The 24,827-nt window shown below is 38.0% G+C and overlaps 1 protein-coding gene across 1 annotated transcript in view; it reads right to left on the reverse strand.

Annotated features, from left to right (window-relative positions):
• The window catches only part of otogl (otogelin-like), a 64,121-nt gene that overhangs the window by 34,750 nt on the left and 4,544 nt on the right, over window positions 1-24,827 (reverse strand). Inside the window, 24 exon segments of the mRNA XM_042335063.1 lie at window positions 314-470; window positions 1,755-1,871; window positions 2,599-2,718; window positions 3,351-3,497; window positions 4,196-4,330; window positions 10,378-10,516; window positions 11,693-11,800; window positions 12,151-12,322; window positions 12,455-12,498; window positions 13,652-13,726; window positions 14,534-14,699; window positions 15,552-15,764; window positions 15,899-16,023; window positions 16,892-17,069; window positions 17,244-17,376; window positions 18,471-18,616; window positions 18,799-18,845; window positions 19,098-19,206; window positions 19,677-19,802; window positions 21,171-21,277; window positions 21,807-21,913; window positions 22,383-22,510; window positions 23,132-23,337; window positions 24,092-24,210. Coding sequence (XP_042190997.1) covers window positions 314-470; window positions 1,755-1,871; window positions 2,599-2,718; window positions 3,351-3,497; window positions 4,196-4,330; window positions 10,378-10,516; window positions 11,693-11,800; window positions 12,151-12,322; window positions 12,455-12,498; window positions 13,652-13,726; window positions 14,534-14,699; window positions 15,552-15,764; window positions 15,899-16,023; window positions 16,892-17,069; window positions 17,244-17,376; window positions 18,471-18,616; window positions 18,799-18,845; window positions 19,098-19,206; window positions 19,677-19,802; window positions 21,171-21,277; window positions 21,807-21,913; window positions 22,383-22,510; window positions 23,132-23,337; window positions 24,092-24,210 — 3,124 coding nt within the window.

Below are 24,827 nucleotides of genomic sequence, written 5' to 3' on the forward strand. Positions count from 1 at the left end.
AGCTACCATATGTTAACTTATCAGACCATAGAAAACGATGTTATCCTGGCCTTTATTGTCAGCCTGACCCACCCCTCCCACACTCCCACCCCCACACACCCTTTTCAGTTATGAAGAAAGAAGTGTCAGTGCTTTTGAAGAATGTGCTGTTCTTTATGTACAAAACCACTCTCCATGATGTGGAAACTGAAATTTATTCCTGTTTCAATGCATCACTTTGAAACACATTTTGGCTAAATAGCTTCATCCATCGGTGCATCAAATTGAGAACAAAGTTGGTTTATTTAAAGAACGTGTCTCTGGTAATACTTACGACAAACACTGGGTGATCGCCAGTTCACTGATATTCCTTTCTGACAGCACTTGTGAGCATAGGCTGCAACACTGGTACAGAAACATTCACAGTCCCCACCACGGTTACAGTTACATGTGTCTGTCAGGCAATTCTTATAAAACCAGGTAACGTCGACCTGTGAACAACCAGATTTGTGGAGTAAACTACAAAAATACACAGTCGCTACACTTTACAGTGAAACACATTGAGATCTCCTCCTGATAGCCGCTGAATCAAATACAATTATTTTTACTCTTATTATGTGGTAAGGCACTGCCACCTGGAGGTATGTTACATTATTGCTGTTCTGACCAGGACCTCAAACTGTTCTCAGATGCTGAAACAACAATGCCTAAAATGAAAAACAAATCACCCCCCAAAAAAGTTTGCTTAAGTAAATAATAAAAGGCATAAAACCTAATTGATCTCAAAGACTCAAGGGTCTTCTGTTGTGTCAAATTGTCCTGAAAAAGCAAACTTTGAAAATGTTTCTTAATCTGTTACTGTTTATGAATTTAGGCAGGTAGCAGTGTGAATATGAAACAACTATGTATTTTCTGATTCAGCTGCACTTCAAGCCAGACCATCTAAGGAGAGGATTTGTTTTTGAGGGGAGGGGGGAGTTCCTTTATACTTGAACTCCCAGGCTTGCAATCTGAACAAGCCTCTGAGGAGGTGGCTTAAAGCAGTGTCACTTTAATATAGCAATCAGAACTACCATAACTCTCCCAAAACCAAAGTGCAAGCTGTCAATACTAAATGCATTATCAAACTGTCCTGTCCTCCAAAGAGCCCAACCTCTTGACTGCCTGATTGCTATTATTAAATAGATTTTAAGTGTCTATAACTGAACAAAGTGGGATATATAAGTGCTCAAGACGCTGCCGGTGTGAAGGATGCTATATAAATGCAAGTTGTTGTACAAATTGGTTGCTCCAGTTTCCTTCAAAGCACAGTGCGCCACAGTACTTGTACTGATTTAGATCCCTAAATACATATGTACAACTTTCAGAAGAAAACAGCCTTGCTGATCAGGGAAACTACAACAATGATATTGAAAATCACTCGATTTTACTTAATGTAAGTTACTGATCCCAGTGTCCTTCAAATAGCAAGAGTATCAGCAATTGTCTTCAAATAGTTTAGTAAATTGCTTGCAGACGGAATTAAAGTTAATTAGCTGAAGTATTAGTTACGTGCTTGGCTATGAAATAATTATGAACTTTTGACCCTCATGCCTTGACGGATTCACAAGTAATAATAATGAAATAAACATTCCAATGCATTCAGCAAATAATGAATGACGCAAGTAGCCTCTCCAGAAAGGCTAAATATGCCATAATTATTTAATTATATCAATGCAGTAAATGGGTATGGGAACATTTTCGATTAAGATTCGTGCTAAATAATGTAAACTTACCACATTGTGACAAGGAGCAAATACTTCGCTGAACAGAATGGCACATTCTCTCTTAGCAAATGGCTGCCGAATTAGATCTGCTTCACATGGCCTGGTGATATCGTCCCTACTGACACACTGAAAGAAAAAAGTATTGGAGACAACTGTAAATTAATCCATGTATTTGTCAACATCTTATTTGCAATGGTGATCTGCTGCATTCTCTCACAGTTACATAATTACATACATGTTGGAGGAACACAGGAAAACAGGAACAGGAGCAAGGCACTCAGCCCATCAAGCCTGTTGCACTAGTTGGTAACATTCTGACTTGGAAGTGAGAGCGTCAACAACTGAACTAGGCTGACAACTGCACAATGCAGGTTTTGTCAAATTGACCAATTAATAAGCTTCATCAAATTGAAAGTTTCATAGGAAGTTATTTGGAAGAATCAATTGGAATAATCAATAGTAGTATCTAGTAAATTACACATAATCATAATAATTCTTGTATTTGATATAGCACCTCATCAAGCGAATTAACTGTATATTTTGTGGACGAAACGCAGAAGTGAATTGCTCATAGTAATGTCCCATGGATTGTCATGAATTGAGTGACCAAATTATCATTTTTATTTGAAAACCCCAAATTAGGAGGGTGTCGATCTATCTCACAGCTTTGTCTTCCCTCGACACAACAAATACACATTATTTGCTGCCGTTACAACTGTCTGTACATGACTAGGGAAAAAAAAGTAATCTTACATTTATATATTTATATGCAAGGAGCAGACTTGAGAACCAAGTTAGCTTTTTTTGTTCCATACAATCTTATAACTATTTTAAATGCAATATTAATTCTTACCTGGCCAAGAGCCCAGCTGTCTCCAAACGCCTGAGTATTGCTCACTTCCATGTTGTTTGAAGTGGTCATGTCATTTGCTGTACTTTTGTCAAAATTTCCACACATGCCCATCAGTTTACCCTGGCAAATGGTATAAATTATAATCACAACTATAATTTAGCTGTGTATTTACCCAGTGAAAATGGTAGAAATGTATTTTGCTAATACAGAGGAAATTTTTATTCATAGAACTGTTTGTCACTCAAAGCCTGGAGGAGACTGGATAATTAAAAACGTCTACTAATTTTATCCTATTTTGTCTTCATGAGGAAAAGCCACTTGCAGCCAATATTGCAAAATATACGAGGCACAACGTCGAGCAGAATTTCAACCCACATGTGCGTTTTTTTTTGCATGTGCTCACTATCTATTCTGTCTGGAAACGAACCCCAAAATTCCAGCGCATCTTAACCTATAAATCCATTCTGTCTTTAAAACACTTCACGGGATTTATTGTAAAGTGTAATGACCATCTATTTTGTAGGTAGGTGAATGCATATTTTCTGCAGCACTTTAAAAGAACCAGACGGAATTTCGGACAGAGTGAGTTTTGGGGGGATGCATCAGCACTACTAATCCCATTTTGGCAAACCAGCATTGTGGAATTTCCCAATATCTGATCATTTCAAATTTTCAACTCAGTTCAGCACTCATCCCGACTGTGAAACATAATTTACTGTAGATGGGTGAGATCTCACAAAGTATCTACTTACCCTCCACTGAGGTCCAACCTGAATGTGCACAGTTGTCTTTTTATCCCAAAGGATTATAATCTCTTGCATTGGAAAGTGTATTGCTACATAGTACCCAGCCTTCCACAGTTGAAAATCATCCCCTTCTCTCTTTACACTGGATAAACGCTAGAACAACAAGCATTTACAAGTAATACTAGTGATTCTGTGTTGGGTTACAGACTTTCCAAAATACTTCAGTACATGCCAAAATTATTAAGCTTTGCAGTTACAAAGCATTCACTGGATAAATCAACTGAGTGAATCTAACTCAGTTTCTTGTAAATTCAATTTTCTTCTTTTAAATAAATAAAATTCATATACCTTTGTACTCTTTTGTTATTAAAACATTTTTCAGAGTTAACTTTGCATTGTTGGATAATTGTGGCACAATGAAGGCGAGAAATACCTGTATACTTAGACCACAATGTCTGTCTTAAAGCACTTTGTGGCTTTGTACAGAAATTGCTAGTACATTACACCAGTTATGTACAGTGTATTGGATTTTAGGTCCAATGCAGAAATTAGTGTTGTTGCAATACTGATTTAAATGTACAGCATTTAGCTACTACATAAGCATTAAAATATAGAGCATTTCAGTGGTTTGCCCTGATGTGTACGGCTCAATAATTGCACCATGTGGTACAATTATCCATATTTGCATGAGTGAACTTAGATACTCTTTCAGAACATAGAGTCTCAGTATTTTACAACCTGTCCAACCAGGTTTTACATGCTAGCGTATGAGCATGTTTTGCTTTCTTCCAAGCAACGATCAAGGAAAAAAAATCAGAATTAATTTACGATTAAGCAGCATAATTACTCACTGGCTTTCCAGAGTTGTCATTAAAATAAAGATGAGTCCTTCCAATGGAGATCATTAGGGTCTTCATGCAAATAATCCCACTGTCATAGCAATCCATATTCTGAGCTGATACAGAGACATTCAGTGCACCAGTGGTCTGGAACATAGGGGAATTAATCAGATACATTAGCAGGATTCTCACTCATACTGAATACAGCTTTAATATAGCCTATTAATATACAGTCCATTCGAAGTTATAAATGAATGTATAATTCCTTTGGGCTATCAATGGAAAATGCATTATATATCTCCCAGACTTTTTCATCTGTTGTTCATCTGTCCATGGCAAGTATGTAACATACCGAAATATGGTTCACTCGATTTGAATCAAACCTTTTCTCATTAAATATTGGGGCACTTTTCAAAGTATTTGTTTACCTCAGCGGTTAGGAGAGGCAGATAGAAATTGTCCATCTTTACTGCTAAAGTAAATGTTGTATTAATAACAATAATCCTTACATTTGGTAGAGTACTTTTCACGTTGGGAGGACATCTCAAAACACTTCACAGGATTTATGGTAAAGTGTGTATTTTATAAGCAACTAAAATGAGCTAGAAATTCAATAAAAACAACTAGCATTTATATAGCGCCCTTCACACGGGGTAGAGTTTTGGAATGTTTGATTCAGTTCAAATGTTTCCTTAATTTGACTGAGAGAATACATGAAAACAATTTCAATTGTACGGTATTAAAGTTCTCCAAAACATTTTTTTGAATTTTGTTTGTAAGAAGTTTCCCCCCATTTCATTAAATCGAAGAAATGAGAATTGTGGTGAAAGTCATTAATAAGTAGATAAATTATTTTGGATTTCCTCCCTTATTTTTTTTACGCCTTATTGTGGAGTCCTGTAGCTCAATGGTTGGACCACTTGCCTCACAAGCGAGAGACCTGGTTTAGATTCCCGGCAGGGCAAAACGTTGGGCAAGTTTACTTACTCCACATGCCTGATAATAACTCCTCAAGAAAAAAAACAATAAAAATTTGGTCACTCAATCCACGACTATTTGTGGGACGCTGCTGTGCGCAATTGGTTGCCACGTTTCACCCACAAATATACAGTCAATTCACTTTACAGTATATTCTGTGAAGCATTTTGAGACGTCTTGAAGACGTGATAAGGCACTATATCAAATGCAAGGATTATTACTATTATTACAGCTCTCCTTTGCCATTTAATGTCCCCTATTCAACACAGAGATCTGCTTCATCAGCTCCCATCCCCTAGTGGATTGAATTCAAGGGCCTTGTGTTCCTCTCCCCACCTTAATTCTGTGACGTCCTGCAACTCTGCCACCCCTGCTATTCACCCCACTCAACAAACAGCAGCCTCTTCATGTTTCCTGCCTGAGCTTTCAGCTATTCTACCTCCTCTCTCTGGAGCTCCATCCCAGAGTCCCTCCACCTCCCCCTCTCTACCCACCTTTAAAGTAAGCCTTGGGTCTCTCCTTTAGATCGTACTTTTGGTCACCTTTCCATCAACTACCAGTCAGTTTGTGAAGCGCTTTGAGAAATCCCCATGACGTGAAGAGCCTTTTGTAAATGTAAATTTTTCTTGTAATAGTTGGGTGAGAGAAAATTAAGATGATTCATCTTCTACATTCTTGCTTTCATTCTTTATTGGTTAGAGTCTGGCCTCTGCTCTTCCCTCCCCAATAGCAAAGCTGAGATCAGTGCTCAGTGAATGATGGATGTCAGTCACTTGCCACAGCAATTCATTAGTTGCTTATGTCTTAAGTGGTGCACACTGTTGTTAAACATTTGGATAATCCACACAAAAATACTTCCTTCAATTTGCTTTTAATTCTAGCATAACCACTGCTACTGTACTACCGAGTGGTCATTTTGGAAACTCCAAATGCATTCAATTGGAAACTCAAGGCTACTGATATTCAGGTCATTTTGAGCTGAAACCACTGAACAAAGCCTGTGCCCTTCAGAAATTACTGTAAGAATGTCAAGACCTTCATAACATCTGAGGATCTAATCTTACACAGCTCAGCATCTGCGAGAAGTAAATCCCTGACGTTTCTTTTCTGTGTCGTCTGAAAGGGACCTTTTGTTCGTGATTTTCTACCTAGCTGGTTCCACTGCATGCAGTTCAAAATTGCTTTCCTCAGGGATGAGTAAAACCTTCTGCATTCAAAATGAGATGGATACAGCACTCAAATCACAATTTGTGTGCCATATTCATTTAATTTTTTCTTTCTGGTTTTAGGTTACAAATTTGTCTTACTTTGACACACCTACCAGGAATATATCAAAACCACAATTAATAGTAGTCTTGTGTTATTCACAGTGTTAAGTTCAAATCTTTTTATTTTCAAGTTCTTTGAGAACTTCTCCCAACACGAAAGGTGGTATATAAATGTAAATTGTATTGAAATTGAAATCAAACGTATGATCCAATGACACATTCAGCTACTAATAGCATTTCCTAAATTATCACAAATCTGCAGTTTTTGAAGTGAGACAATCTTTTATATGGAAACCTACATATTCACAAGCAAATAGTTAAACTTGAAAAAGATGCAAATCCAGTGAGAAAAGACAAAAACATTAAGAAAACAAAAGACAGCAATACAAACCTCCACAATGTCCCCTAGGTCTGGGAAACAGAACCCAGAAAATTACCGAAACAAGTTCCTCTTTGTTTTGTAGTTTAACGTTGCCCTGTTTATCCTTTGGATTTGACATTTCATGGGGTTACGTTACAGCAATCCCGTTCTAATTAAAAATGCCTCTGATTTTCCCAAGATTAAGGCTTTGAAAAAGCCCAGGTATCTGTTTCTTAGTGATATAATCTGCCCCACTGCAGATTGCTTTGAGTTTGGCGGGGGGAGTTGTTGCTCTGCTCTGTGCTATTACTAGGACTGCGCGTTTTGAACATACATATTTACAGCACGTTTTAAATAACATCAGATAATCATACATGTGCAATTAAGTATAGCAGAGCATAAGATACACCTCTAATGACTTAATGAGGAGCACAGTGTGCTGGTGCCCGTAAGCACAATGCTACATAGAGCTAAGACAAGACTTTCACGTGCAATGGGGTGGAACGGGGTTGTATTCAGAATAAGATTCAAAAATATTGAATTCCGTGAGAATTCCACTTTGGGGTATTTCACACACATAAAAACGCTTTACAATATATCCTGTGAAGTGCTTTGAGACATCTCGACAAAGTGATAAGGCGCTATTAAAATTCTAGGATTAATATTATTTATTATTGTGTGAGAGGCACTATATTAGTGTAATTTGTTAGTGGTGTTGTTTGCTGGGAAGAGGGAGAGTGGCCGGTGCAGTAGAATCATAGGAATGAGGCAAGGTGGGGCCTGATTCCACGCTACTTTCCTTTGACTTATCTTGTGGTCTATTTTCTCCCTTAGTACAAAAACAGTGCTGTTACTCTGGCATCTCCCTGGTAACAAGGTCAAAAGCGGTGGCTGAGAGATCATTTGCAAACCTAACCTCTCAAGCAAGGAATCAGTGGCAGAAAGGATCTAAAGTGGAATAAAGAGCAAAACCGTTCATACCATTGTAATGTTGTGCAAACAAAGCTCTTCACAAACATTTGTATGACATGCTTACCGGAGCACAATTGGAAAGAAATAGAATAATTCAAGCTCTTTCAAACTGCAACACAACTTTTCAGTTTACAGTGGAAAACACCATTAGACTGGAAGGTATGCAGTGTAACACATTTGACTCATTTGGTGAAAGTTGACTATTCATTCCTAAATTTAATCCCAGAAAGAGGAATAAAGGTGTTGTATCCTTGGCTTTGCTGGGCTGTTGCACTTGCATATCCAGAAATGAAGCAGTTCAATAAGGTTAAGTTTACAGACCACTCAGCATGCGGTCACATAATGTACAAGTCTCCACAACAAAGCTCTCTTTCTGCAAATGCTAATGAGAGCGGTGGGGCTCAACTGGCTTTCCCCATCAAACGCACCATTCAAACAGACATTAAACAGGCCGTGTGTACTTTAGCCCAATATCTTGCACTCATTTTCTTCAAGATATTAATCCACTTTCTCTTAAAATTAAGGAATGAGAGGTACATGGTTAATAGAAAAAGAGTAAATTGGATATATTGTTCCATCAATTAGAAAAATGCGCGTGTAATTCAGCCCATAGAATTCAGTGATTTTGTAATGGATTCTCTGGATAACTGCCAATGTATTTTTTTAAAAATGCTGACTAAGCAAATACTTCGGACTCCTGAAAGACAAATTACCTACAAATGCAATGATAGACTTCATATAGAACAAAAGTGTGGAATTTAATTTGTCGTACTGCTGAAAGATAAGTTTCAAAGTCAATTCAAATTCAATTATTCCTAATTCAGGTTAAACGCTAGAAGAATGGTCCCATTTTATTGAAATCTAATCGCTAATTTAATATGCCTTCAGCTAAAGCAATGGATGTATCATTTGCAATAGGAAATAGCTAACATTTCCATAAGTGCTCTGGGAGAAGACTGGTACTTCACATTACCTCCAGAGCCCCAGTAAAACATGAACAGAAATCGGTTATTGGCCCATAGTCTCATTAACAAATGCACAGCAATAAAGCAGAGAATCGACAGCATGAATTTGGCTTGCCAGGAGCTGATTTCCTTTCCTAGTGAACAGAATTAAACCTGACGAATGACTCAAGTGGACTTTTACCCCCAGAGGTTCAGCAGGTGGCTGAATACCCCACAAAACTACCTCTTGTTCAATAACAGCCATAGGCAGGGCTGGCAGTAATCTTTGGGTCTCTTCCCCTCAGCAGAAGGAAGCAGAGTCTCACAAGTCTACCTTTCCATCACTCCCGTCTAGGGAATCTACCTTAATGATGCCAAATAGTGAAACTTCAGCAAAGAGTTAAAATATTTACAAACATTTGTATTTCCTGCCTCCTGCACTTCCCTTGTACCTTCAGCCACTCATCTCCAAACCTAGGCAACCCTCTTCCTCAATTCCCCATGCCTTGCCTTTTCCTTCCCCTTCTTTAGATCAAACCTGAAGATGCTCCTCTTCGACCATTCCCCCCTCTCCCAGCTTGGTGTCAAGCTCCATCATTGTTGAGAGCTCCAAGACACTTCCCCACGTGAAGGCCACTATATAACTTCAAGTTGTTGTTGTTCAGTTAAATGTAGTAAAGGAACCACATCAAAAAAGACAGGTGTGATGCAATTATTAGTCATCATTTGACTGAAAAATAAACTGGATCCCATCAGATCTAAAACTCAATACAGGGCAATCCCACTAAAACCTGATCATGTGGGCCAAAAATCTCAAATGAAGAATGACATTGATGTTATTTTCTTTATGAACTGTACAGGCACTTCCTGAAGTATGTGTGTTTGCCTACTAACGTACAGTCAATTCTCTTTCCAGTAAGTCCTATGAAGCCCTTTGAGACATGATAAGAATCCATATCAAATATGAGGATTATTATTGTTATTATTGCTCGTTATTATTATTGCTCTTTCGTTATCTACGGATATAGATTATTTTGATTCTGGAAATTGTCAGAGTCCTATCTTTGACCAGAGCATTTTTGGCTTATAAATAGATTTTCATAGTAGATTAAAAACATGGCTGAATGGATCACTGCTGCATAAAAATGCATTGTTAAGAAAATGAAAATGGCTTCAGTCAGTAGCAAATCTCCAGACGTGCATTGTTGACAGAAAGCTCATGTAAGTGATACATCTCACCTGTAAAACTCAATGAACCGATGCCAATATTCCTTTGCTATTCTACAGGTGGACGTAGTTGATACATTCTCAAGTTTTGTATCTTGAAATAAAATATCATGTATCTTGAAACAAAACCTAAGTCATAGGTGCTTATGGTGATTTATTTGAGGGTCATCAATCATCCTTAAACATAGAAAATAATTCAACTTAAGAATTCAAATAATGTTTAAAAATGTGCATTGTGACAGAAACGTGTACATAATCGAGCAATTGTATTGTATATTATTAACATAATTCTTTCAGACTTAATAAAAAATACCGAAACCTGCATTACCAGGAACTGAACTCAACAGAAGCTAAAACAAAATACTGCATGTATGCAAGTTATTAATTTTCCATTAATGCAGAGCATAAACGTTAAATATAGATTTAACAATAAAAACTACTCACCTTCACCAAATATACTTGACAGTCACTGACATAATCATACTCCAGTCCATCAAACGTCCGATAATGCCGATCATTATATATAGTGCACACTTCAGGACATGGGTGGTAGGTGCAGTTAAACAATCCTCTTTGACACACACTGTCAGAAAGTAAGTAAAGAATTAGAGGAATGAGAGTAAAAATTGTAACATTGGCCAAAATTACAGGGTGACTAAAGTCGTGATATTATTATTCTATTATCTAAAAAAAAACTTAATTTCTTTAAGACTTATTAGACATTGTAATGGTACCACAACTTTTTGGTCGCCCTGTATTTGTAATTCTTAACCACAGAATATCAATGCTTCAAGCAACATGTTTTTCCAAAATGTTTCTTTAACAAGTAAAAGGAGGACTAAGCCCTAGCAAATGGTCTGGTGGAGATTCAGGATTGGCTCCACAGAATCACTGAAATCTGCCACAAACTATTGTGCCAGTGCTGATTTGGGTTAGTAAGAGCTACATGAAACCCTTTACTTTCTGGAGTCCAGACATCCGGAATTCAGGCTTAGCTGGACCCGACCTAAAACCCCCCCAAAAAAAATTCATTGTACACTTTCATCAGCCCTGACAAACGGCCACATCGCACTGAGCACCCTCACTGTCCTTGCTGGCCTTCACAGGAGCCAACTTTGACTCTGATTATTTGAATCCTGGGAGCAAAAAATATCTTATTTGCTACCTTCTCCTCACAGGATTCATTTAGCTAGAGATTCCAGCTCGCCGGATTAGATTAGTTCGACCAGCTGCGGTTTTCATGTATTTACCTAGTCCCGTTCTCTCGTCTTTCCCCATATCCTCCATCACTTGATTTTGGTCTATTTAGATGGTCAATCACAGGGATGTCAAAAAAAGGAATGGCATTTAACAGGAATCAATTCCCCTCAATTCTCAAGAACCTGACTCAGTTCCACAGTTGGTGTATTGCATGACTCAGATTGGTTATTAAGGAAGATATTGAGAAATGTCACAAATTGAACCCCGTTCTGAAAGACTGCTATCTCTCCCTACAAAAAAAGAGGAAAATTGTTCCATTACCACTAGACAAGACTTTTATCATTGTTATGATATCATTGGCCTGTGATATCTTTTACCATGACTAATCTAAGATGTTACAACAGGCATTACAAACAAAGATAAATACTGTAAATAAATACCGTGCACCTGAAACTCGGATATCAGTTTGTTCTTTACTGCTAACAATAAAATCTTAGAAAGGAAGTTTCAGGAAATAACGTAGATTCATTTGAAAAATCTGAAATGGATTTGCACGTACCAAGTGTAACAGACAGAGGAGACCACTTCTCCTGGTAAATATTCCTGACCTTTCCAACGGCAAGGGCAGTTGTCGGGCAGAAAGCAGTCCCCACCGTGTCTCACCAGCCTGAAAAACAATGGAAAAACACAATCCAATTCAAATTCTACGAGTCTCTATACATCCATCACAAGACATTGCTAGAAAAATATAAGTTAAAAACAATTTCAGTAGTATTTCAGTAAGTTTACAAAATTACACTGCAAGAATAAATTGTGAGATTCACAAAAGGATGTCTGAAGAGCAAATTCTGGATGTGTCACCACCACAGAGCCTTGGACACTCATCTCATTCCAACTTCCGCAGATTTAATATCCAAACCAACATCTGGACAATTGCTCCATATCCAGAGTTCAAATGAATTGATAGAAATCATTCAAGTTTTATTTTATCTGCGCTCTAGTATTTAAAGCATTTACCCAGGAGGACAAACACAGCCTGACATACAAGGTGTGATGGGTGGACAGGTGAGGTTCATCATAAGGTTTTCACATGTGATTTCACACGCTGTTCCAGTCCAAGGCAGGCCAGGCGGAGGATCTCTGCAGTCAAAGTATCTCTTATTGTCAGGACACTCTCCAGGGTCAGGTTCTGGACACAGTGCAAACATAGCAATTGTTCATGGTTCACAAATAAAGGAATTAAGTTATTAAAATGTTACCAGTTACTGATCAAATTACAAAACTGCAATGAAAACAATTGGATAAACATCTATATTCCTACCTGATTCTGGAGGGGAACACTCCATCCTTCCATTCCTGCATAGACTAAAATACATGGAGAAATCACTATTTTGGCTGGTGGCAGATGTCATATCTTACTTGAAGGAGATGGGAATAGGGAGGTATGGGAGAGGGGATCAGAAAGAGTGTAGGCTCATATGGAATATAAACACCGGTATAGATTATTGGGGCCGAATGACCCGTTTCCATCCTTTCACAATCTATTTTTATTTCTATTTATCAACTTTAGAGCTGTCATGGTTACTGGCAAATTCTTCAAAGAAATCTGAAATGTAACAACACTGTTTTTTCCATTATTCAGTCAGATGTTCTAAATAGAAGATAATTACATGCAATGTCTGGTTATCAGAAAATGTCACATAAGTTGTATCAGTTGGGACCATACAGTTAATATGACTTATGCAAAGAGTTATGTTATGTGTTGTGTCAAACTTGCATAGAATATAAACTCCTGAACAGGACTTGAGCAGATGTATGACTTTGGCAATTGTACAATTTATACACATCAGACTTGTGCGAGTTTTATTGTATTTTTTATTGTTGATACATCTGCAACAATCCTTTTAAGCTGCAATTATACTGCACATGTTACTGTAATTCGTGGGGCAATGTGTACAATATAATGTCAAGCAGGGCAGATTTTGCTGAAGCTGAGTTTCTAAAAACACGCTGGTGCAGGTGGCTTGAGGAGTAATGCAACTCACTGGCACATAACTTGTACAGTGCCTTTTACGTAGATGAACGACTTGAAGTGCAAATCATGTCAAAACATTTAAAACTTCTCAGTGTTTTTTCTGTAAAGTGTAAAGTGTCTGGGACAAATGCAGCATGAAGTGAATAACCAACTTTTTTTTATCTGAAGGAGGGAATTGTTGGCCAGGACACTGAGAGAAACTCCCTTCTTCAAATAGTGCATGGTACTACTTAACATCCTCCTGAACAGACAGATGGGACCTCGGATTAACGTAATTTTGTAGCCAAGTTCAAAGCAATGTAAACCAGCCCTCTCCTCGTCTCATAGAAAACCTCATCCTTGGGAAAGAAAGATGTAATAAATTCAATCAAATTTAATCCAGACTCAGTAAAGGTTTAGAAACATTATCTTTCTAATTCTCTCCTAAGGGTGTCATACTTTGAATCACAATCTAAAGCAAAGAAGGAAGAGGAGAAATCTTACCATGGTCCTGAGTTACTGAACGTGACCTCTCCTGACTGATACAGTCCTCCGAGAAATTGACATGAGCACTGGGACCTGGAAGAGGAAGACAATGCTTCAATATGATTGAAAACTCCTGAACTATTCATTCATATTATTTAATTAATGTATAATAATGCGCAACTCGTGTCACGTAAAAGATATGCAAAAGAGGTAAAATGATCAATGTTAAGAAATTGCAAATTTAAAGACAGTTCCATTTTGAAGTCTGTAAATGTTCTCTTAACAAAAGCAGAAGTTATTTCCTGCCCAATCTAATAACCAATTAGCAAACAATGAAAGAAAAATGAGGAATAAGCTTCAGGGCATAAAGCAGGCAATGTGCACATTGATATCAATGTGCACGGGTGGTTAGTGGGCTGTCTTGCTCCCATTTATCCCCACCAGTATTGCCATAGTGACACAACCTGGAAAAGTAGTGATGGATTAGGATTGGGGCTGATAGGATTGTTTCTAAACCCTCAGACAGCCTTTAGAGGGGTAATAGTAGTAGAAATTAATTGAATTTGAAAGAGAATCCTCCCTTTTCTGTTCTTCTCCAGACTCTGATTTGACCCGTTCTCTTGCCTTGCTCCACAGCCAACAACAACAACTTGCATTTATATAGCACCCTTCATATAGGGTAGCACCCCAGAGCCATTACGAGGTGTTCATAAAACGTTTGTAGAGCCATGTGGCTGTTATATAAATATAGCAGCAATATTGGTTCCAGAGGCAGGGGTTCATTCTAAAGACTAAGTCATTCGCAAAGCAATAAAGCGAACGGAGACATGTGATTTCATTTATTATCAAATGGAAACGCTGTAATGCTGTAAAATATATAATGGCAAAATAAAAACTTACTTCAGGACACAGTGGCGCAACACCTCATGGTAGAATGTCCCATTCGGACAATTGCAGCCTTCAGCACAATCGTCACTGCAGACCTCGTTTATAGAAAGTGACTGACAAGTGCGTCCACAAGAGGAAGAACAGGTGTGATACAACATGTTGGACTGGCAGATGACACCTGTACCGAAGAAAAACATGCAATGTGAATGCTACTAAAAGCATAAACCAATTCACTGCGCTCTCTCGAAAGTGATTTATCAGAAGAGGGCGTTTTGTCTAGAGAGCTACAAATTATTGGGATGAAATTCCACCCAGGTCGAGATTTACTCTATGTAATATTTTAGAGTGTCCAGAATTTGGAAAACTCTTAAATACACTTCTAATTTTTAGGTCAATTCCACAAGCACTTTTAAGAACTAGAGGAAACCAACTTCAAAGTCGAGGCTTAAATCAACAATTTGCTAAATTCTGGACACTCTAAAATATTATATAAATAGAGGTGGAATTTCTCTCAGCTGTCTATCACAGCTCAATATCATTTCCACCCAATTAGCAATCAGTTTCTTTGATGTTGCACGTCAAAATCGCACACAAAAGGTTCACTTTGATCAAAGAATTTACTGTGCAGTCATTACGAAGCATTTAAGTTCACCGTTTTCCCATAACATTTACTGATGCATTCACTCAAAGAGTGAAACATGCTGCTCCACAACGGTCTCGAAGTTAGTCTGTGGTCAGCCAGCCAGAGATGCAATTCAAGTGTAATAGGACAGGCAGTATCAGTTTTCATCTCCCTGGATGGAGCACTTCATGTCTGTGATGTGTTCCATCCAGCAACTGGAGTGTGAACTGAGAAAATAAAAGTCCTCCAAATGACCTCAGTAATTCAGACTGATACTGTTCTAATTTGAGTGCCAAGCCCAAATATATACTTTACTTTAATAAAAACAGAGGGCAGGTCTGATGAATGTGAGCTATGTTACCGTTTACTTCAACCAGTGTGTTGCTACAAAGTGATCTGACAACTTACCACAGTCTGATACGACTGATCTGAAGTCAATGCGAATTCTGTGTTTGGCACAAAGAGATGCATAGTGTCCAAGGGCTGTACACATGCACAAGCGTCCACACTTGCAGGCATCATAACGGCACCGCTGGTAATAGGGGCTGGGATTCACAAAGGAATGGCAAGGTGCAAACAGTTCTTGATTGAGGATATCACACATTGTTGAAGAATACAAAGCTGGATGTGCAGATATTAAAACAGCTTTTAATAATCAGTTCTTATTCAAATAAGTTAAAACTTTATAAATTACTCTCAGAACTAAAGTAACAAAGTACATTTTCTACGACACCACAAGAATCAAACATAGATACCGTTTTGTTGATTTGTGTCACAGGGGTCAATCAGAGGGACATTTAGTGGTGTTACACACGCAGATGATATCTTCCATGCATTGGCGTGTAATTGTGGAGTCCCTTCAATCATACCTGCAGGTGAACTAGTAGTGAAGAAGGAAAACATTTAAAGGACAGTCAGCAAAATTCTCCATGCAAACAAACTAATGAAAAGATGATGTAAAGTCACTTAGGCAAATCCCACAGTCTAAGAGACTAGCTATTCGATGCATGTTTAATTTCTGTGTTCAATTTCTTCATTAAGTAAGATAATAGTGGATTCCATTATCAACTGCCTTCAAAACACCACGTCACAAGATATGTTGAACTGCCAGTTTTCTCCACTCGTTCAATTTTGAAGTATTTTCTACTTTAACCCACACCAGTCTCTTGATTCTGTATAACTCAAATAATTATTGCTGATATAATGCAGCATTCTACTTGGACTCTGAAGTCTATAAAGAAAGGGAGGTGACTCAATTGAATGCTCAACTAAAGTTGATGAATTGTTCTTGAACTGATCCAAGCATGCATGTCTTTAAAGGTTCAATTCCTAATCCAGACTGTACTTGTGACATACGTATTATTGGCAATATAGGCAGGTTATAACACTGCACAGGTTTGATATGCTGCAAACCAGCACAATCCCTCAGTTTTGGTCTAAAGGCATTTTCACAATTAGCATCAATGGATACAATACTAGAGGGCGATTTTCCAATCACCAACGAATATATTGACTTTGGCTGTGGGAATTTATAATGTTGTTTCCCTATTGCCTTTCCCGTTTTGATACTATCTCAGGAAGATCAATAAACAAATGATAATTATCACCAACATTTATGTCACATTTCTTAAGAGTTGTACTAAGTGTGAAATATATCTCATTTTTATTTAGCAGTATGAGCTCCAAGACTCCATCCGGTGTGAATGACGCTATATAAATGCAAGTTGTCATTGTTGTTATGAACTCACAGAAAGTCATCTCGTAAGTTTCCATTAAATGTTCCACACAAACCAACAGTTCCTCCCTTCCAACTGCTGTCAACCTGAAGATAGAGTCTTCCTCCTTCTTTGTCAAACTGTAGCCGGAGACCAAACGTTGTTTTCACTTGCACGAATATAGACGACAATTTACGAATTTCAGTAACTCCTGCGAGTAACAAAATCCGAACTTCACAAAACTTTACACAAATCAGGTTAATGAGTGAAAGTGACAACTTCCAATTTTTTTTAGCTTTACTGGAAGGATTTTATATTTTACAATACCAACTATTTTGGAATATTTATCTACTTTGAATGCATGATGTAGAAGTGGGCCAATTACCATTGAAGTACGGAAGGCTAATTGCTTGATTGATGCCAAGCTGGATTTCTCCTGCTCTGGTTAGGGTGATCTGTTTACTCGTATCCTCATCTATCAATAGGGTGACTGACTGAATGCAGCTGTGGTCCAAATTCTAAAAACAATATGAAAGAAACATATAATGCTGTGTTACCCAAACCAAATCTCTAAATCGTTTTTGATTGTCTCTACATTCAATTGTTTTACAATGAAGCAAATGTTCTCTAGAATGATACAAAAACCCATTTGTATTATTATTATTGTATTTGATATAGAGCCTTTCACGTCATCGAGACATCTCAAACCGTCACAGGATTTTACTGTGTATTTTGTAGGTATATTCTAGCACACAATAAGTTTTTTTTAATAATTTCAGAAAATATTCTTTTATATTGACACTGACTTGAAATGCTTTGAAAATGTTGTGATTTGATCCATTTGTGGAGTCCTGTAGCTCAGTGGTTAGAGCACTCGCTTTGCAAGCGAGAGACCTGAGTTCAATTCCAGGCAGGGCGAAACCTTGGGCAAGTTTCCTTACTCCACACAGAGCCTAATAATAATCCCTCCAAAAAAAAAAAAAAAATTGGTCAATTTCAATCTATGACTGTTGTGGGACATTGCTGTGCACAATTGGCTGCCGCGTTCGTCCACAAATATGCAGTCAATTCACTTTACAGTGTGTTCTGTGAAGCGCTTTGGGACATCCTCCCGACGTGAAAAGCGTGATACCAAATGCAAGGATTATTATTAGCGTTGGTTTAAAAGTTTGCATTTGTTGCTGGGCAAAGTTTATATATTTCCTTCCAGTGTTACATTTAAAACATAAAACATATAATCACAATATAGCCACTCCAACTACTGAGACCAATAATTCATCTTACAGGTGATTTTACATGACATTTCCCAATGTGAAAGTCACTATATAAACGCAATTTGTTGTGGCTGTTAATTGATCGAAATAGGAGGCAGCATCTGTGTCTGCAAAGAATACAACCAATTTGATTATGTTACCAAGTCTTTTTGTGAAACTGAAGCATACGGTTGTAAAATGTATAAACAGGATTTACATATGTTTGCCAATGTTTGACAATATGGCTCAGTAAAAATCTAGGTTTGACAGCCTTGCGCAAGTTGACCAATCTCCTGAAATTTAAGAGTTGACAGGAATTTTAATCCTGCATTATAACCGTTTCAATATTATTCTCCTACCTGACCACAGGGCACATTCTGCAGTGTCGCTGTGAATCTGTTACTCCTGTGACTCTTTGCAAAGATATACTGGCAGGTGCCAAGAAAAGTAAAAATCCGGCCGTCAAAAGTGGTGAAATGCATATCTCCTGTGACAGAGCATTCAGCTAAAAGAAAGGATAAATGTTTAGGAATTTCATCAAACCTTTCCCTAATTGTATTCATTTCTTCTTTTGCAGCAAATGACAGGACATTTCAAGTGTATCACTGGTTGTCATCTTCCTGAGCATCAATAATAATATACAACATTTTGTAAACACTATACACAACCTTACAACACAGTTATTACCTGGGCAATCATTGTCTGTACAGTTCCACACACCACCACTGCAAATGCTACAAAAAAAGGAACACAGCCAATTATTGCTCTCATCTGAATGCTGCATTTGATTTAATTTTTATCAAAGTAGGAAAGGAAAAAGTAAATATTTTATCATGTCAAGAACAAGGAAAATTAAAATGGGGTTTAGAATATTTTATTCTATGACTGAATGACTGAATGACTGATACAATGTTAAGACAAAGTTGTCTCTATCCTTTTCATAATCTATCAGTATTATCAAGCTCGTCTGATATATGGGAACATACCATTCATTGCAACCCTCCTGTAAGTGAGACCCGATGGGATAGATCGCTCCATGGTATATACATGGACAATTGTATACTGAGATGCATGTTCCATTCTCCATGATAAGTCCTGAAAAATACAAAAGATACAAACAAATCCGTGTTTCTTCCTCCTGCAGTCTGTCATTATGTGCACTGTACAGTTAATGAATTATTTTACAGAAGCGCTTATCTCCTGCTTTTTTTAACTGAGTGTGAGAAAAGATGTTAAACTGGTAAATGCTGGATAAGCAGCCTTTGGACTTGCAGTTATCATGTTGACAACCACAAGGAGGCTGTGAGGGTTCCTGCAGCCTCACAAGGTGCTTTAGTATATTTGTAGCTTCTGCAATGGCTCCTGAGGGATCACATGTGTATTTAGCTGTACTATCAGCAAGGTCACCAAACAAAAAAGCAATGTAGCAAGCGGAAGCAAGGAGAAGGCAACTTGTGACACTTCAGCAGCACTTCCCTATCAGTCTGTATATAAGTATAATTTCCAGAATTAATGATCATCCACCACAATCCCACTAGAGAATGGTATGGGTACAAAGTACTCACCGTCTGGACAGTAACACCCATCCAAGCAATGCAGGCTACTTCCCAGACATTCCTTTTCAAATGTGCAGGTGGGCGGGCAGCAACTGATGCAGTCACGGTGAACAAGACTCTCTTCACACTGTTCAACTTTAAACACAAGGGAAAGTCAGCCCAATTAATTCATTGTCTGAATTTTTTAATACTTTATTCGGCCATGGCCACTTGTAAGAGGGATATTACACTCACTTAAACTACATCAAAACACATCCATGGATCACAGGAATATCATCCGTGCATCATAATAATAGTAATAGTGCTTTTCATACAGCGGCTTATCTCAAAGTAGCCTCAGAGGTGACTGTGGTGTTGTGACTGTGTTTTGTTGGTTGTACACAGGAAATAATTTGCAACCTACAATGTTTCACGCACAGCTATGAAGTGAATATTTTATCTGGAGGATTGTTGGCTAGCACATCAGGAGAAACTCCCTTCTTTCTTAGAATAGTGGCATGGGATCTTTAATGTCCACCTGAACAGGGAAACACGATCTAACATCTCATCTAAAAGACAGCACCTCCAGCAATGCAGCGTTCTCCCAGCACTGGACTGGAATGTTAACCTGAACTGTGAGCTCAATGCCCTGACCAAAACCTTTGACTCAGAGGTGAGAGTGCTACCAACTCTTGTACTGCAAGAATATATTACTATTTGTGAGTATGTGTATATGAATGCGTGTTGACATTGTGACTAAAAGGTGGTACTGCTCCTGTGGCTTTTTTCTCTCTCCTATGAAGGCATTCTTCCCTTAATAAGTGTTAATTGGCCTTTGCAATCAGACATAGATAGAATTAAATGGCCGTGTAGCATAGAAACAAGGAAGTCAGCCAAACAAGTCAGCTGTTAGTTTTTATATTCCACATGAGGCTGCATCCCTCCCAATACCCCTCTCCTTTACCCCTCCATTCCCTTCTCACCGTATGTAACTGACAGGTTAATGCTTCAAAGCACCTTGAGCATTCTTGTCTGAAAGGTATTGCATTCAGGGAGACACCGCTGGCTAAGCTCCAAGTCTGGACTAAAGGATTTACAAAATTTCTTTTGCCAAATTTTTCACCTCAACCTCTTCTGAAGGCACTGTCTCTTGCCTGGGTTTGATTTTGTGGGCATCAGCTAGTATCTGGCTCAACTGACCAACTGAGAGCCTAGATACAGAATACTGTATTTGGAGTCCATTGAAAGACACAAGGCCTCCCAGCTCAACAATCTTATCCTCACCAATGGGACAAAAAAATCCATGCAACAACTTTGACAATGCACAAGTACAATGGGGAAATACTGTTAGAGGAGATTGTAAATGTGATTACAATGAATGCCAATTGGAATTTCAACTCTGAGTTGACCCAAGGCCAATTGTAACAACACAACAATCTACATTTAACGCCTTTCCTGAAAGGGCAAATAATTTGGTATTCCCAGCATAACAATTATAAGCGTTACAATGAAAGCAAAACTTACTACAAGCGGGGAAGTCATCTCTCCACTCCCGTAGAGGATAGCCGGCATGAGAACATGCCCTAGTGTACTCTGTCACTGATCGACAATAGGTTTCACTATCGTCCGTCCTGTTTCACAGAATTATAAGCTTAATAATAACAACAACAACAATCTGCACCAGCGTATGACTTTTATGTAGGGAGAATGTTTCAAAGCACTTTACAAATACATTGTGGGAGCATGAGGGAGATGGGAGAAGGGAGTAGAGGAAGATGGGAGGGGTGAGTAGAGAGAGGTACCTGAAGGCAAAGTGAAAGAAATTGGTTTATAGGTGGCTTTTGAAAGCAGTGAGGGATGGCACGAGGTGGAAAAATTTCAGAAGACAGTTCCAGAGGGTGGGACAAAGTATCTGAAAGCTTCTCTGCCAATTATGAGGTACAGCGGACAGAGCCATTAAGCAAACTAAAATTGGTGGCTTGGAGGGAGTGGTCAGGGAAATAGGGTCACAGGAGTTCACAGAGTAGGGTGGGACATGTCCACAGGGCATTTGAAAGTAGGGATGTAGATCTTAAAGATGGAGCCTTGTTGGGAAAGAATGCAGGATTGCTTGCATTTGATGTAGTGTCCATAATATGAAGTGAGCAATTCAGTACTCACGTGCATAGATCATTGATACAACTGGCGACATAGGAATTAGGCTGGACGTGGTTACGACAAGAAAAGAAAGGGAAACTGACCAGAACTTCACATTTTACAATGATATCCTAAAGAAAAAATAATATGATTTAGTAAGCATTACAAGCCGTTAACAATTATAATATACACAACTTTAACATAAGGCTACATTTTCCATATAATCTCTTTGTACAAAATATATTGGGAATCCTTTCTTTTATACAATCATAATACAATTCTGATCACGTAAGCTGACATGGGTATAATTCAGGATTTAATGGTAAAATTTTCCCCATACTTTTGTCATGTTTATCTTAATGAAACCACAAAGTTTTCTATTATCAATTGATCTTGCATCCTAAAATACCTTGTATTCTACAAAATATACAGTCAATACACTTAAAACTGTGAAGAGCTTTGAGACGAATCAAAAAATTACTTGTTATTCTGCCCCACAATATATGACATTACTGCATTATCTATGTATACTAGGTGTAAAGATTAATTTCCTTTCCGCAATAAACCTTCACCAATGCACAAAGTTTGAAAATCACTTACATTAACTGATTCTCCTTTGCCCCTGCAAGGGCTAGGAAAGTTGAGAGATACGGGTTCACATGGAGTATCAGAGGGAGACTGTGACATCCAACTGTTTCCAAAAACAGCAATGTCCTCAGTCAGCATGCCTGAAAAAAGCAAGAAGCCAATACAGCAGCAGAATAAAACACCCGCAGAATAATTTCTATAAAGAAGAATAAACTGGTGAGAAAAACTTTGACATCTATGTCAAACTGGTTTCCATATAATAGCTTTGGCTATTTAATAAACATCTCTGAATGAGACTGAAACTATTGTCAATTATTGGTGGATAATATGTAATCATTATGAAAAATAATTACATTATAAATGCTTAAGGCGTGATACTCCTTTGGCAGAAACTTAGTAGATCTTGGCAGTAAGCGTAATTATTGGTTAGAAAGCACTCAGCAAATCATAGGAAAGGTTCAAATTGGGAAGGCCCTCCACCTATGGTCCCATTAATTAGAATACCCAAGTGACCATCTCCCCTGAGTCCTGCGCCTCCTGATAACCCATTCCGGGGCTTGCGTATACCCTTTCTATAAAGAAATATCTCTATGATAAAAATTGTCATCCACAATTATGGACTTGTGCTCTATAGTCCTGCTGCTGTGATCTGAACCTTTTTTTCTTGGATTACTTTTTTCATCCACTTTAGCATCTTATATTCATCTATAATTTATCCAGGGAAAAATCTAAACACACATAAATGTAAAAGACTTGCTTACTGTAGCTCGAATTCAGATCATCAGACATGTCTCCATTGTAGTTGCCGCATAGACCACAGGATTTCCCTTTGTGCTCAACTGTAAGTTTGATATAAATACCAGAGAGTCCATCCCAAGCCAGGGAAAATCCAAATGTTGTTTTCACAAGAATGTAGTCAGCTAACCTTTCGAAGAATACATGTCTCACCATCTGAGGCAATTTCAGCCTAAGAAAGATTTAAAAATCTACAATGATTATAACAAAACAATATTAAGACCTACTTACATGCCAAAGCATTAATGCAACTCTGACATGGGACTACGAGGAACACGGTAATGTGTTACAGCAAACCCAAATGTCTGGCAATATTATCTCAAAAGGTTAAAAGTTGCTTTCTTTTTTATTGCATCAAATACTCAAATGTAACCTTTTACAATAAATTTGGACAAATGATACAATATGTTCCATAAAAGCAGGATTGTCAGTACTTGACATCACTTCCATGGCCAGATGCAGTCACAATTCTATGCAGAACCTACCTAGCCCATTTCACAAATATAAAACTCCTAAGCTATTAGCCCAGAACTTTTTCTATATTACAAGATGTATCAGTGGTAAACTCTACTGACGAATTCCCAATATAAAAGGATCAAGCATGCCAAAGAATCTCCATTTGAATTACTGTGATGAATATATTTAAATAATGCAGATCCAAATCGGTTCAATGTATCAATATCCACTGTTAATAACCCACTGTTGAAAAATACAATATTGTTTTCATTTTCACATAGACGTGTTTACAGAAGCATTAAGTACTGATTGCAATCTACAGGTAAAGTCCTAAAAGTTCTGATATAAGGTTTCCCTGTTGAGCATTCGGTAATTTCACAAGTAATTCTCCTTTGTCTGCTTCCAGTAGGAATCTCCTTTTTCTCAGCAATCTACATACATTTTAATGAGAACAATCATGGGAAGTTCACCTGATTCCTCCTTTCATAACTTGATGGCCAATAATAATTATTTCCTCTTCATTTGGAAAGAACAAGCTGATGGATCTTGAGCATGAGTATGAGGAGGTGCACGCTGCACTATTATGGACCTGAACATATAGGAAAAAGCTAGGCATTAAGACCAATAACTCCAATAATTTGTACAGTTAATTGATTTAACTGGATCATCATTGTTCTTGTTTTCTAATGGCTGAGTAGGAAGTGTTTTAGTCTGTGTCCACTACTGTTTATTATGGGGTGGTGTCTCAATCAATTGCAATACACCTGGTTGATCCTGCCATCAGCATATGCTTGTCTCATAGACATGCATGTCTACGTACACACAGTCAGTGCAGTGAAACTGTGAATCCCTCTTGAAATCAAAATTTGGCTGCTGAGCAATGATATATGAAGTTTGATCCCTGATAATAGCCTATGTTAGCAGATCCCGCCCAGGATCTCGAAATGCCTCTGTGTAAGAGAAGGGGAAAGTCAAGCCTTTGATCATTATCCAGTGATCAATGTTGAAACGTGGGCATTGTATGAGGGCAACATTGGGCTCAGCTACAGCTTGTTTGACTATCAAACAGTCAGCCAACAGCCACTGCCCAATCTCAAAAAAGATCACCCACTTGGGTGAGACACTAAAGTATTACTAGTGCCAATAGAATAATATTCCAGCAGGAATGAGGAGAGGAAAATTAGAAAATTAAAAGATACATTTTTT

This window comes from Callorhinchus milii, unplaced genomic scaffold, assembly GCF_018977255.1.
Source record: "Callorhinchus milii isolate IMCB2004 unplaced genomic scaffold, IMCB_Cmil_1.0 Scaffold5, whole genome shotgun sequence".
NCBI classification, from domain to species: domain Eukaryota; kingdom Metazoa; phylum Chordata; class Chondrichthyes; order Chimaeriformes; family Callorhinchidae; genus Callorhinchus; species Callorhinchus milii.